The sequence below is a fragment of the Physella acuta genome, unplaced genomic scaffold, assembly GCF_028476545.2.
Source record: "Physella acuta isolate Inbredline_101_S28 unplaced genomic scaffold, ASM2847654v3 ptg001506l, whole genome shotgun sequence".
Lineage (NCBI taxonomy): Eukaryota > Metazoa > Mollusca > Gastropoda > Physidae > Physella > Physella acuta.
The window spans coordinates 187,894-203,796 of NW_026733021.1; the positions used below are offsets into that span (position 1 = coordinate 187,894).

Sequence of the window (15,903 nt, forward strand, 5' to 3'; positions counted from 1 at the left end):
CCAGAATACTGACAACTACACCCAGTGTTAATTTATGACATTAATTAATTCTGCAATTTATTGTGTACATAACACACATATACATAACGCATTCACTCACAATATATTTAAGAACCAAAGTGTTTGGTTTATTTAAAACAATTTTTTGTATATTAGTTATTGGTAAAATTAAAAGGAGTAACTGGCATATTTCAGCATTCACCATAAAGTTATAGAATATTATCAGACTACAGAGATATATACATGTGGCAAGACCCAAGCAGGTGGTAAATCTTCTTGTTCACATCCATCACATGATAATATCACATGACTAGGTTTTACAAAAATAAACTAAAGCTATTTTTAGAACATTTTTTTGTCTATAATACTCTATAACAATGAGAGTCAACATTTTAAAAAAATTCTCATGTAATATCAATGAGCTAATACCTAAGTTCTTAGCTTGTACCTTTGCCTAATCTTCTTCTTCTATGTTCTTAATTTTTAGTGTTGGAAGGGATTGAGCCTTATCTGCCAGAGGGTTTGAACTTGAAACTTTTTCAAATTTATCAACCATGAGCTTTCCTTTGCCTAATGACTTCTTTAAATCTAATTCAAGGTGGGGATTTTTAAAAAGGGGGGGGGGGTGAGTCTGGGGAGGAGTTAATCCAGGGTTTGGGTATGAGTGCAGATAAAATTAATTATTCAGGTGCTTTATGGGTGGAGAATTTCTACCACAGGTAACTACAATTTTTGTTTGATTTCCTTTAAATTAAAAAAAAAGTTTTAATTTTAAAACCATTAAAAAATTTTGATTAAATAATAATTGACAACACTAAGATGTGGGACTTGGATGCAATTCTTATTAATTTATCTCTTGTAAAGATTTGAGAGTTCCCATTAGTGGTAACCGGGGATGTAATTCATCTCTTCCAGTAGGAAATGCAAAAATAAGGTTATCTTCCCTGTTCATTCTTTTTAAAAGAAGACATTTTTTATTTAGCAAGTTTATTATTTCAGACGTTCCAATTATTTTGATTTTAGGATAGAATGCAAAACAAGTATACATATATTTTAAGAATAAGATATTACAAGTTAACTTAGTTGTTTTGAGAAGATATTTGTTAATCATTATGTTTGTTTAGTAATCGACATGTCTCGACACTAAGCTATCGGAATAATTTTAAACTATACTCATGGCAGAGGCGGTTTTAAAAATAAGTAAAAAAAATCGATGTGATTTTCAGATTATAGGCCCTAATATAATTTAGATCTAAATAATATCACTAATTGTTCGGTGGACACAAACATTATCTATTTTTAGAAATAACTTTTTCCATGTCCCAACTCTTCGTCCAATCTAGAGCGTTCGTGTTTTGTATATTTTTTAATTGGTCGACCAAAGTCTCCTCGTCGTAACCAAAAAGCTTAAAATCTGGCATGTAAATCTCCTGCAGCTTAGAAATCTGGCCATGTGTCAGAGTGCTGAAGGCTTCCAGTTTGGCCTGTTCTTTTTGTAGAGCGAGCTCTTGCACGTCAGTTGACGCCCCTAGCGATTGCTTCAAAATATTGATGTAATCCTCGCCTTGCATGGTTTCTACGTATTTAGGGTCAAGGTCGAAGTTTCGCCTCCAACTAATCAAACCTCGGATCTGAAGTTTGCGCCAAATCCGCTTAGCGACGCCGATTTTGTCGGTACATTTTAAGCTGGAGTTGAGCCACGCCTCGCTCATGGCGTCGTTGACCGAGTCCTCGACAGCGTCTCGCACAACGTCGTCGTGGAGCCTCTCTAAGCCCAGCCGGCTCTCGTTCAGCTGTAAGTAGGTCAGCAGGTGGCGCGTGTCCCGCCGGAAGGTCTCCATCTTGCCGACGATCGTGTAGTTGACCCAGCACGGGGAGCACAGTCTAAAAATAGGCATCACGTGAGGCTCGTACCCCCACTCGTGGTCCAGCGTGTAGCTCACGAACTCGCTGAATGTCACGTCATCACCACAACTGGAGCCGCAATTATTCCGGTAAAGCCGGACGGACGGAACGCCCCACGTCTCCCAGAAGACTGGGTTAGGCGCCAAAAGTTTGTCGACGTAGGCGGAGAAGATTCTGGAATAGGGGTCGCGGACGAAGAGCAGTTTGGTGGACAGGTCAAGCAGAAGCTGGAGGCGGGACTTCTTCTCAAACACCTGCAGGCGGTGTAGCGTCATGGCGTCATAGGCCGTCTTGACGCTCACGTCAAAAGGTGATCTGGAATAAAAGGGAGAATAAAATCAGGAGAATTGTAGAGATAGAGGCATGGTCTAGGGCAGGGGTCTCCAAACTTTTGAGTCCGAGGGCCGCATTAACTATCAAATTTCAGTTCGGGGGCCAGTTTCTTTCAGGCATGTCTTTGATTTTTCTGGACAAAGTTCCTCAGCCTTCACCAACAAACGTTCCATGGACAAAAAGATATCCGCGGGCCGGATGAGAGGACGTCGCGGGCCGCATCCGGCCCGCGGGCCGTAGTTTGGAGACCCCTGGTCTAGGGCGGTGATTTAGGGGGGGGGGGGGTAGCGAAGTAATAATCCCATGGACCCCCCCCCCTCCACAACAGCTGTCTGATATCTAGTTCAAGATTGGGTACGGTAGGTCTACATTCGTGTCGCTGCCTTCTCTATATATATATTAGCCGTCAGAAGGTTATTCTGTGTGATAGTCACAAGTTTATTCTGTGTTTATATAGTGCTTGGATAGCTGATTACTCAAGCCCCGTTCATAAAGCGATGTCGCTAAATGAGATGAACTTGCTCTAACTTTAACGCCTTAAGAAATGAAAGAAAAGTATGACCATAGATTATTATATACCACGTAATGTATGATGAAAAATAAAATAATGATGAGTTAAGTTAAAAGCGGACTTAAAGCGCTGATAAAGATATAGAACATGGAGGGACTGAAAAGAAACATGTGCCCGAATCATGTGTCATTTTTAAAAAAAATTCGATTTGTTGGTGAAAAAGGTGTGGGGTGTCATAAATCGTTATGGTAGTTCGAATAATTAATACATATATATTTTAAAAAAAACCATGTTGCTGAGCGTGACGTCATAGCTTACTGCATAGGGTCAGTGAACTCCAGCTGGTACAGGAAGCGTCTCCAGAAGGTCGAGGCCGTCTTCTCCACGGGGCAGTAGATGAAGTGGTGCATCCTGGACACGAGGGTGTGGTTGATGACCGGCTCCCTCAGGACACCCACCCCCCGGGCACACGTCTGCTCCACGAGTTTTCTGGATTAAAAAAAAAACACTCAGAAATTCTAGATCTAATACTTAACTTTTGAACCGTTAGATTATTTCCAATAATCACACGTCACGAAAGGCCGAAGCTCCCTCTTCCTTAAATCTACTTTTGTATTTTAAAAAAGCGAAAATTAATGCTGTCATATTTTCTAAACCCCTCCCCCTTCTAGCACTATCACAGTAGTCCGAACCTAACCATAAAACCACGAATGTTTTTATTCCAGTTTTTCTTCCAGACTTTTTTCTCCGGGGAGAGAGGGGGGGGGGGGGGGACTAAAATTTCCGGGGGGGGGGGGGCGGAAGAGAGGGGTGGCGGACACTATTAAAAATATATATTTTCTATATAAATTCCATTTAATTCGGATTTATTACCCGCCCCTAAGACAATTTTAAAATGTTATAATCATCTATGGTAATTAGGCGGCAATAAACTTTGGCTTGGCAATTGTCGATAGATTACTTGAAATTTAGGCCAATGGTGCTAATCTAACCCCCACCCCCTGCTTGCTACTCCACTTAACCAAAATGACACATTCAATGCTTAAAACAACCTGTCCAACTACAGCATTTAAGAAAAAGAAAGGCGTTTGTCTAAACAAATGTACCTTCTGCTGGACATGCTCTCCCAGACGTCAGCGTCAGTTTTGGCTGGTGGCGGAGTCTTGTTGGGTGCCTGGGTCAACTGTTTCATGGGTGGATGTGGCACGTTCTTCGGCCGTTGGGGCTGGGTCGTTCTCTGGTTCACATTGGGTGGTTTCAGCTTGGTCGTTGGATGTGGTGTTTTGGTGGTTTGACGTGATTTGGTAGTTAGAGGTGGTATTTCGGTAGTTTTTACATGGTTCTCATACGGCCGTGTTTTAGTCTCCATTTTCATGTTTTCTAGTTGATCGTCCTTGACGAAGGTCAGCTCTCCCTGAGATATACAACCACGTGACGTGACATACAAGGTTTATAAAACGTTCTCACCTTCACTAGACTAGAGCACCCTTGCTGATAACCTTTCTCTTAACACCAAAACTTTAATCCAGTAGTCTTTAACCATTTATTGGTAAAAGAATTTCTTAAAACTTACATAATAAGTTAAGTTGAACAAAAAAATATTTAGTTTTACTTAAAGAAAACTTAAACTGTTGATGAGGTACATTTAACCTTGCTTTTGACGCTAACATTTATAATTATATAAGCGACACTCGAACTTAATGAACAAAAACCTTAAGCAACGGTAGTTAACTGTGTAGCCACTACATGTAACGCGAACATTTGTAATTATATAAGCGACACTCGAACAAAAACCTTGAGCAACGTTAGGTAACTGTATAGACACTACACGTAACGCTAACGTCCAACTTACATGTTGGATATCGTCTGGGTGTCGTTTGACAAACTCCACGTAGAAAACTGGTCCTTGTCCTGGGCGAGAAAATATTTCATGTTTGATCTAAGCAGATTATAGGTTTGAAATCTCAAAATAATTGAGTTAATTTTTTTAGTGTATAAACTTGTCAGACTTAACCCAACACTACACACAACCTCATCACCCTACCCTACCCGGCACCACACCACCTCCACCTCATCCACACCAACCTACACAAAGTCTAACACAAAAACCTACACCTTACTCACACCACCATAAACGTCACCAACACCAACCTAAACACCACCAACACCAACCTACACTCTACCCTAAACTACGACTACCATCCCACCTCCCACCCCTAGAGCCGACTTACCGCTACTGTTGTACACCTTCACACCTAGCCCACAGACCACCAACATCACCTACACCCCCACACCCCCACCCCTAGAGCCCACTTACCGCTACTGTTGTATACCTTCACACCTAGCCCACAGACCACCAACATGACCTCACCCCCACAACCCCACATTCTCACACCCCTAGAGCCGACTTACCGCTACTGTTGTATACCTTCACACCTAGCCCACAGACCACCAACATCACCTACACCTCACCCCCACACCCCCACCCCTAGAGCCAACTTACCGCTACTGTTGTATACCTTCACACCTAGCCCACAGACCACCAACACCCCCACCCCCTACCCCTAGAGCCCACTTACTACTACTGTTGTATACCTTGAGACCTAGCCCACAGACCACCAACATCACCACACCCCCACACCCCCACCCCCACCCCTAGAGCCAACTTACCGCTACTGTTGTATACCTTCACACCTAGCCCACAGACCACCCACACCCCCACACCCCCACCCCTAGAGCCGACTTACTGCTACTGTTGTATACCTTCACACCTAGCCCACAGACCACCAACATCACCTCACCCCCACACCCCCACCCCCACCCCTAGAGCCAACTTACCGCTACTGTTGTATACCTTCACACCTAGCCCACAGACCACCAACATCACCTCACCCCCACACCCCCACCCCCACCCCTAGAGCCAACTTACCGCTACTGTTGTATACCTTCACACCTAGCCCACAGACCACCAACATCACCTCACCCCCACCCCCACACCCCCACCCCTAGAGCCCACTTACCGCTACTGTTGTATACCTTGAGACCTAGCCCACAGACCAGCAACATCACCACACCCCCACCCCCACCCCTAGAGCCCACTTATCGCTACTGTTGTATACCTTCACACCTAGCCCACAGACCACCAACATCACCTCACCCCCACCCCCACACCCCCACCCCTAGAGCCCACTTACCGCTACTGTTGTATACCTTGAGACCTAGCCCACAGACCAGCAACATCACCACACCCCCACCCCCACCCCTAGAGCCCACTTACCGCTACTGTTGTATACCTTCACACCTAGCCCACAGACCACCAACATCACCTACACCTACACCTCACCCCCACACCCCCACCCCTAGAGCCGACTTACCGCTACTGTTGTATACCTTGAGACCTAGCCCACAGATCACCAACATCACCTACACCTCACCCCCACACCACCACCCTCCCACCCCTAGAGCCCACTTATCGCTACTGTTGTATACCTTCACACCTAGCCCACAGACCACCAACACCACCTCACCCCCACACCCCCACCCTCCCACCCTTAGAGCCGACTTACCCCTACTGTTGTATACCTTCACACCTAGCCCACAGACCACCAACATCACCTACATCTCACCCCCACACCCCCACACTCCCACCCCTAGAGCCGACTTATCGCTACTGTTGTATACCTTGAGACCTAGCCCACAGACCCCCACACCCCCACCCTCCCACCCCTAGAGCTGACTTACCGCTACTGTTGTATACCTTCACACCTAGCCCACAGACCCCCACACCCCCACCCTCCCACCCCTAGAGCTGACTTACCGCTACTGTTGTATACCTTGAGACCTAGCCCACAGACCCCCACACCCCCACCCTCCCACCCCTAGAGCCGACTTACCACTACTGTTGTATACCTTGAGACCTAGCCCACAGACCACCAACACCCCCACCCCCTACCCCTAGAGCCCACTTACTACTACTGTTGTATACCTTGAGACCTAGCCCACAGACCACCAACATCACCTCACCCCCACACCCCCACCCCTAGAGCCCACTTACCGCTACTGTTGTATACCTTCACACCTAGCCCACAGACCACCAACATCACCTACACCTACATCACACCCCCACCCTCCCACCCCTAGAGCCGACTTACCGCTACTGTTGTATACCTTCACACCTAGCCCACAGACCACCATTACAGCCAGATAACGGACGATGAACTTTGGTTTGGTCCTTATGGCCCGAACTGTTCGAATCAAAAATCAAATCAGTTCCAACATTGTTACAACATGTTTTGGTAAAAAATCAAATCAGTTCAAACATTGCTACAACATGATTTGGGAGGTTAAGTTGGAGGAGTGGACGTTGACCGGTAACTGGCAGGGGGTAATGACTTGTTGCCGGCGAATTCATCTTGGGGTTTGATCGAGTTCTAAATGTCGTGTCGTCGCCCCCCCCCCCCCAACCGTAGATGTTGACTCGGTATGGGCAGGAACCATAAAACTTTAAAAATAAATTACATACGCCAAGTACAAACACCCTCCAACTTTTAACAGTAAAACTAGTCGCGTCTAGTAGGCGGAAATGTTGAATTTTAATCAATGGGCAGCATTTCATTCACGTCTTTTCACCTCTTCCACCCCTCAAACTTCTTGTATTTTCTTGTGACTTCATTAAAAAAAATGTTTGCTTACTTGTGTACCTCACATTGTAAGTTGTCACTGTACGCTACCAATATAGCAACTGTGTACAAAGGTACGCTCTGACCCATCTAGTCTAATATTTGGTTCTATTGACTTGTTTGCTCGCCAGATCGTATAAAGTATTAAGTAGTACCCCACATTGTGAGGGGATTAATCCGCGCCCCTAACACAAGAAATTCACCTCGTAAGAAATAGGGTACTGTACTTTAAGATCAGGACAATACCAGCACCCCCCACCCCCACCACTCACCACACCCTGCTTTGGACGGGTACATGTTTACTGGTGAAGCTTACGTTTTCCTCCGTCAAGTTGTCTCGCTGATATTAAATACATTTATTTTAAAATAGATCTTAATGTGCGTCATGTATTTCAACGTGCGCCTAGTTTTTTTTTTTTTTAAGAACACCAAGACATGCGGCAAATAGAATAAAATAAAAATGAGCTGTATAATTCGATAACAATTCGGACACATTTATACGGGTGATGTTTTGACCCCACTACCATACCTTACTGTTTGAGTCGGGTGTCAAGTCATATGTTTAAACTCAATTTTCTGACCGGGTGTCTCCTACATTGTGAACTTTATTTTTTAACCTCGTCCCAGCCTCGTCAGCCATAACATTTCACGGGTAATTAGTCAACCGTTTAACGGCAATTTCCCTCTTCTCATTGTAACAGATTATTAATTTAAAAACGTTTTACAGTAATTACATTCGCGCCTGGACTATCGACCAGAAATAATTGTTGGGATAATTATTTTTTTAACAACGATGAATTTGTGAAGTGAGTCAGGTTAGGGATAAGGATAAGGATAACACTAAGGGAACGGATATGGGTATGGCTAAGGATGGAGTATGATAGGATAAGGGATAGTGTGTTGGTTAGAATTACTGTTAAGGATAGGAAGCTGTATATGGGGATATGTATGTATGACATGTATTCTAAAGCGGTTAATCTGGGAGCTATTGGCGGGGGGGGGGGGGGGGTAATGTCCTAGACTGGAGTAAAACCTGTCTCATTTGGGTTCAATTTTAGGTTGAATTTCAGTTAATTTTTTTGTATTCTTATATATATAATACATCAGACTTTGCGTTAGGTTTTAATATTGTTGTTCATACATTATATAACGTTTAATGTGTTGAAATCAATGTTAAGTTTTGTATTTTTTTCGTTTAAATCAATGTTAAGTTTTGTAAATTTTTCGTTTAAATCAATGTTAAGTTTTGTAATTGTTTCTTTTAAATCAATGTTAAGTTTTGTAATTTTTTCGTTAAAATCACCGTTAAGTTTTGTATTTTTTTCGTTGAAATCAATGTTAAGTTTTGTAATTTTTTAGTTATGGGGTGAATAAATCTTCTAGATGTACGCTCTACCAAACTACCCCAGATATACTGGCAGACAAACAACATACATTTTTTCTGTTTTTTAACCTAACACACGACGTCAGATATTCTGGCAGACAAACACTATTTTCATACGAAATATGATACGTCATGTCGCGGTTATATGTGGTCCCAGATTAAGTAGGATAAGAATAGATACATAGTTCACCGTGACCTTCAAAAACACGGATTTCATAGCAATCTGTCACACCACAAAATGTGTTCTTGGTTTTATTTGGGGCGAGGGTGGGGGGGGGGGGGGGGGGTCGCATAATTTCATTATTGTTGTATTTTGGGCGAGGGTGGGGGATTGGGGGTCGCATCATTTCAATTATTCTGATTGGATGAAATAACGTACGTCATTTAAACAAGATATTTTTTTAATAATTTTGGGACGGCGTGGTTGAATGGTAGAGCCCACGACCACTAACTCGAAAGTCTCTTGTTCGCTTACTTATAGGTGTATCAGCACACAGCAGACGGTACACCTCCCTCATGTGCCGAGATCAGAGAAGCATCACTGAAGGCGCTTTTATCGGGAGCCATGTTGTCGGGATATTTTTGTAAAGAAAAAAATATTTGTAGGGGAGACGGACGGGCTTTTTTTTTTTTGGCCATATTTCATATTTCAGCAAGGGAGAGTACAACTAAAATACGTTGATAATTTTATACTTTGATCAAAATTAGCCAAATTCTACTCACCTAGACGTTTTAATAAAGGCAACATAACACTCCTTTACACCGTCCCCGAGAGAAATCCATAAAAAATATCCGAACAGATATACGGGATTAGTCCGGGTGTAGGATATCCGTTTGTGGCGAAACTGAGTCTGCGCTGGGAGTTGATATTTGATCTACGTGTGTAAAATTGTATCAGTTCTGTAAAATTGTATCAGCTCTGTAAAATTGTTTCTGTTCTGTAAAATTGTTTCTGTTCTGTAAAATTGTTTCAGTTCTGTAAAATTTTTTCAGCTCTGTAGAAGATTGTCGGCATCATTTCTCATCACTATGTTGATGTATGCGTATGTAAACTTGTTCACCAAACACTCTATAAACGTGATGTCATTTGCAGGTTCGTAATAAACACAGACAGCATCATTACACAATCAGTCATGCGTGATGCTGTCCCTACAATATGCTAGATCTGTTTCCTTCAGTACAATATGCTAGATCTGTTTCCGTCAGCACAATGTCTTTTAGTGAAGATGCCGCGTCATTTCTATAGATAGATTAACACGATTAGTCAGCAGTATTTGGGGAACAAAAAATATATGTAGTTTCGGTTGAATTGGCTGAAAATGTTCATCATTTGAACTTTGTTTGCTGTGTGAGAACTAGGGTAGTTGTGTGAAAGTGAGGGTGACAGTGTGAGGGTGAGGCTGTGTTTAGTCTGCTCATCTATTGTCTTTTAATTTCTCGTATACGATGCGCCTATAGAGAAAGTATTGCAATCGTGCAAAAAATCGAAATCTAGATGGTCACAACTCTCGGTTTTACGCTTCCCTGTGTGGGAAAATCTTAGTTTTGTAATTTTGTCCGTACGTCCGTGTGTGTGTGTGTGTGTTTGCGAAAAAGACAACAGGAAAAAGAAAAAAAAGGAAATTAAATTAAAAAACGTCAAAAAAGTTTAAAAAAAACAAACAAACAAACAAGACTTTAAGTTACCAACTTTTGACATAGACCTTTCATAAAAAAATAGCCTAGGTAGCAACTTACTGTAACAGTATGTCAATAAGCCACGTGGAGACCTGACGACTGCCAAACACAGACGCCAACATGCGAGACAGCAATACGGTATCAAATTGACTTAGTCCCCACACCCACACCCATGAATGTGGTACCTAAGTGGCGAACAAACACCCTTCACAACGGACGTGAAGTGGATGTGTGTGATACCCCGCTACTCGCTGGCAGACAAACATCCTGGTGACAGAGTCACGTCTGTCATGTTGTTGTCGCAGTAGTGGTGGTGGTGGATGGTGTCACTACACTAGTGGTGACTGGTGTCACAATACCAGCAGCGGGTTGTTACAAAATAGGTCCCCATTCAAGACGTCACGGATTTGAAAGACTTGCACGGGTGGGATAACTCCCCCCCCCACCCCACTGTATCTGCAATAAAAACAGTTCCAACTTGACCGCGTGAATGACAGACGGTTCGATAGCCGGTAGATCACTGTGAAAGTTCGTTCAATAACCGGTAGATCACAGTGAAATTCCCTCCTGAAAAGAATTCTAGAATTGTTTTTCTCCGTAAGTATCTAGGTCAGCGGCCCGTCATTTAGCCACAACTTTCTTCAACAGCCAAACAAGGTACCCACACAAACAAGGTACCCACACAAACAAGGTACCCACACAAACAAGGCACCCACACAAACAAGGTACCCACACAAACAAGGCACCCTCACTAAATGGCAGTTGGGGGGAAAATCTTGGTCAGACTTTCAAACAAAAAGCGCATGATGAAATAACAAAACGTGCTTAGTATGTTGGTTGTTTGTCCTCAATAAAGTTGAAAACACAAACACATCTGTACAAACACAAACAAATATACCTCAATAACAACATATTTCATAGGATAATTTTTGTTAACATCCCCCCCCTCCCCGTCGTACCCAAAAAATTCCACCAAAACAAGCAGCCCCTCCCCCCACCCGACAGGTTGACCTAATTTCTGGCGGGGCGGGCCCGAGGGTTAATCCCAAGTTATCAGATGTTCTCAGTCTACCCCCAGGGGCGGGAATGGGGGAGGGGTGAACCGTGACCGCAATGGATTGTTCAAACATGTGTCAGTTACCTGTGACAGTGTGGCAGTTACCTGTGACAGTGTGGCAATTACCTGTGACAGTTACCTGTGACAGTTACCCGTGACAGTGTGGCAGTTACCTGTGGCAGTGTGACAGTTACCTGTGACAGTTACCTGTGACAGTGTGATAGTTACCTGTGACAGTGTGGCAGTTACCTGTGACAATTACCCGTGACAGTGTGACAGTTACCTGTGACAGTTACCTGTGACAGTGTGGCAGTTACCTGTGACAGTGTGGCAGTTACCTGTGACAGTGTGGCAGTTACCTGTGACAGTGTGGCAGTAACCTGTGACAGTGTGACAGTTACCTGTGACAGTGTGGCAGTTACCTGTGACAGTGTGGCAGTTACCTGTGACAGTGTGGCAGTTACCTGTGACAGTGTGGCAGTTACCTGTGACAGTGTGGCAGTTACCTGTGACAGTGTGGCAGTTACCTGTGACAGTGTGGCAGTTACCCGTGACAGTGTAGCAGTTACCCGTGACAGTTACCTGTGACAGTGTGGCAGTTACCTGTGACAGTGTGGCAGTTACCTGTGACAGTTACCTGTGACAGTGTGGCAATTACCTGTGACAGTGTGGCAGTTACCCGTGACAGTGTGACAGTTACCTGTGACAGTGTGGCGATTACCTGTGACAGTGTGATAGTTACCTGTGACAGTGTGGCAGTTACCTGTGACAATTACCCGTGACAGTGTGACAGTTACCTGTGACAGTTACCTGTGACAGTGTGGCAGTTACCTGTGACAGTGTGGCAGTTACCTGTGACAGTGTGGCAGTTACCTGTGACAGTGTGGCAGTAACCTGTGACAGTGTGACAGTTACCTGTGACAGTGTGGCAGTTAACTGTGACAGTGTCAGTTACCTGTGACAGTGTGGCAGTTACCTGTGACAGTGTGGCAGTTACCTGTGACAGTGTGGCAGTTACCTGTGACAGTGTGGCAGTTACCTGTGACAGTGTGGCAGTTACCCGTGACAGTGTAGCAGTTACCCGTGACAGTGTGGCAGTTACCTGTGACAGTGTGGCAGTTACCTGTGACAGTGTGGCAGTTACCTGTGACAGTTACCTGTGACAGTGTGGCAATTACCTGTGACAGTGTGGCAGTTACCCGTGACAGTGTGACAGTTACCCGTGACAGTGTGACAGTTACCTGTGACAGTGTGGCAATTACCTGTGACAGTGTGGCAATTACCTGTGACAGTGTGGCAGTTACCTGTGACAGTTACCTGTGACAGTGTGGCAGTTACCTGTGACAGTGTGGCAGTTACCTGTGACAGTGTGGCAGTTACCCGTGACAGTGTAGCAGTTACCCGTGACAGTGTGGCAGTTACCTGTGACAGTGTGGCAGTTACCTGTGACAGTGTGGCAGTTACCTGTGACAGTTACCTGTGACAGTGTGGCAATTACCTGTGACAGTGTGGCAGTTACCCGTGACAGTGTGACAGTTACCTGTGACAGTGTGGCAATTACCTGTGACAGTGTGGCAATTACCTGTGACAGTGTGGCAGTTACCTGTGACAGTTACCTGTGACAGTGTGGCAGTTACCTGTGACAGTGTGGCAGTTACCTGTGATACAGATTGCGATAGGACGAGAGTAGGACTCCGGGTAGGTGGCTTTAGGGATACTCATGGTAGGACAATTTAGGGTACTCTAGGGATACTTATGGTAGGACAATTTAGGGGACTCTAGGGATACTTATGGTAGGACAATTTAGGGGGCTTTAGGGATACTCATGGTAGGACAATTTAGGGGACTTTAAGGACAACTCACAGATGAAGCCTACGACAGTAGCACCAAAGAAAAATCTCGGGCGCATTAGGTCGCGTATGACAGTTAAGAGGTTAGAAAAAACAACCTCCCTCACTCTCGGTATGGTGGGGGCTGGGTTGACCCCCCCTACACCACACTATACAACTAGCGACATCCGTCTTTACTTCGAACAACCAACAGCCAGTTTTAAAGCCTAAATCGTTTTTATTTTTAATTAATACAAATCCTGTTTTCGATCTAGAGACCTGTTAAATTCAAATTAATTTAAAAAAAAATTTAAAGTTAAAAAAAATAAATAAGCAAGCAGAACTAACATGCGGCAGTGCAATAGAAATATAGGTGGATACGTCAATAGAATAGGGTCAGGCGTTTAGTTTAGTCGTATCAAACGTCTTGTCACATTTGTCATTGTCTCTACCGACTCGCTGACAACTCCGTGACGGAAACCTTTCAATTCAAGTTGACGTTTGCTTTTATAAACACACAAATGTCATACACTGTCGTTTAACAAATCTTTTCAAAGTTTGAAATCGTGTTGGTATTGGTTTTGCATACGAATGTATGAAATGTAACGAATGGTTTTATTGTGATTTTAATCTACCTTTGGTTCTCTTAAAATAGCTTGCACATATTTTGGACTAAAACACCACTGAAACTAGTCTAGGGCCTAACGCTAGCCACTTGCCATAGTAGTCCCTACGCTAGCCACTTAATTTACTAATATTTGTAGTCTCTGGACCAACTTACACTAACCTAACCCCTACGCTAAATGAACCACTACCTTAACCCCTATACTAATCGAAAACACTACACTAACCCCTACACTAATCGAAAACACGACACTAACCCCTACACTAATCGAAAACACGACACTAACCCCTACACTAACCCTAGTACCAACACAAGCCGAGTTAAACTAACGGTTTGGTTGAGCTATTGATCTAACCCAACAAGTCACAAAAGAATTCCTACCGTGTTTGGCGACCGCTGACAGGCATTCGACGATCTAAACCCACAGCGTCCCCACCTACCCCGCACCCCCTAAACCCACAGCGTCCTCACCTACCCCCCCCCCTCCCACCATAAAACTTAACGGGTACCTGCCTTCACTTGACAAGACCCGCCCCTCTGTCTGACCACTCAACTGATCCATCTGCCAGGTGATTCAAAAACATACGGTCACAGTGTGTAAGGGTGGGGTAAGGGGAAGGGGCTGGAGGGGAAAGGATAATAAATGGGGATACGACGTAATTTCTCAACAACACCACCACACAAACAAAAACACCGTTACAGTTTAAGATGTTTTTCACAACACACAGGTCTGGAAAAAAAAAAGAAATCACGAATTTTATGGTCTGAGGAACTAGAGCAACAAAATTTTTTTTTACCATTGGTCGCCACTAGGGTAGAGCAATATGTTTGTTTCATTTCTCTCTCTAGTACACATATACTGACACAAGAAAGACAAACACAAATACACAGAGACTTAAACAAACTCAGAGACAAATACACACACTTTGGGGTAATACCAGAAGTATACCGTATCCTAAGACGACATGGTTTACAGTACAAAAATCTTGAAGATTGGCAACTATGCTGTGTCTAAATGGTTTTATGCTGTTTTTTTATTCCTTCAATTTATGGGTTTATTGCTTTATTGAGTTTAACATAGTTTATTTGTGCATAAAATTCAGTTTATCTTTTGAGAAGGGTTACCTTCCCTGACTTGCTTTATTGTTAGTCTTGGCTAGTTATTTGATAGTCTGATGTGTCGTGTATAATGTGGGATGTCAGATGTGGGATGTCAGATGTGGGATGTCAGATGTGGGATGTCAGATGTGGGATGTGGGATGTCAGATGGAGGATGTGTGATGTGTGATGAAACTTTTTTTGTATATCAATTGATTACATATAACATTTTTTATTTCACCTGATACTACCATATGCTCAACAAGTATGAGCCAATTTATGGTTTTATACTCATACAAATATAAGACAAATACTTATGTTTTTATACTCATACAAATATCAGACAAACATTTATGTTTTTATACTCATACAAGTTTGAGACAATTTATGTTTTTATACTCATACAAATATCAGAAATTATTTATGTTTTATCTTATAGCCAACCAAACTATTTATATAAATGACTAACATTCTAAAAATAAACCCGTACGTGTAAACACATTTTACTCTGCCTACCTGTCTTTATGAATGGAAATATTGATTTCTGCCGAACTGCCGCTAATTGATTGAGATTTGATCTAAGCTTTTGATAAATCTGCTGGGTGTAAAGCATACAGACAGGGCGATAAGCAAGAGCTTAATAAAATAAAAAGTGTTTTTTTGGCTTGGATTGTTTCCCCTAAAGGGCTATAACTCTCCGCAGCTATGATATGTACACCATAATTTTTTTTTTAAAGCAAGCGATCTTTTAATCCTTTTAATCTGTCTGTAAGACAACTCGTTTGATCTTAGATTAGAGAGTACA

General features: G+C 43.2%; 1 protein-coding gene across 5 annotated transcripts; it reads right to left on the minus strand.

The window, feature by feature from the left end:
• Nucleotides 1-1,059: 1,059 nt before the first annotated feature.
• On the minus strand, nt 1,060-14,433 carry LOC131928457 (carbohydrate sulfotransferase 9). Of its 5 annotated transcripts, none has more exons than XM_059284519.1 (8): nt 10,550-10,685; nt 9,536-10,052; nt 6,925-6,993; nt 5,944-5,967; nt 4,602-4,660; nt 3,856-4,163; nt 3,068-3,238; nt 1,060-2,220 (listed from the first exon to the last, which is right to left on the minus strand). In XM_059284519.1, exons 2-8 carry the CDS (start codon nt 9,558-9,560, stop codon nt 1,290-1,292), a joined length of 1,587 nt encoding a protein of 528 aa, XP_059140502.1. In that variant the 5' UTR covers nt 9,561-10,052; nt 10,550-10,685; the 3' UTR covers nt 1,060-1,289. The 5 variants fall into 5 exon arrangements, with proteins under 5 accessions (XP_059140502.1, XP_059140501.1, XP_059140499.1 ...); XM_059284518.1 differs by lacking the exon at nt 5,944-5,967 and adding an exon at nt 6,567-6,590; XM_059284516.1 differs by lacking the exons at nt 5,944-5,967; nt 10,550-10,685 and adding an exon at nt 14,382-14,433 and having other exon boundaries at nt 6,901-6,993.
• Between the last annotated feature and the right edge of the window lie 1,470 nt (nt 14,434-15,903).

Excerpts from the sequence above, each read along its gene's own strand:
- LOC131928457 (XM_059284516.1), bottom strand. The coding sequence starts at position 9,560 with ATGTTGCCTTTATTAAAACGTCTAG. Across the intron at positions 4,661-6,900 it reads GAAGGTATACAACAGTAGCG|GACAAGGACCAGTTTTCTAC; the intron begins GTAAGTCGGCTC and ends TTTCTCGCCCAG. Across the intron at positions 2,221-3,067 it reads GAGTTCACTGACCCTATGCA|ATCACCTTTTGACGTGAGCG; the intron begins GTAAGCTATGAC and ends CTTTTATTCCAG.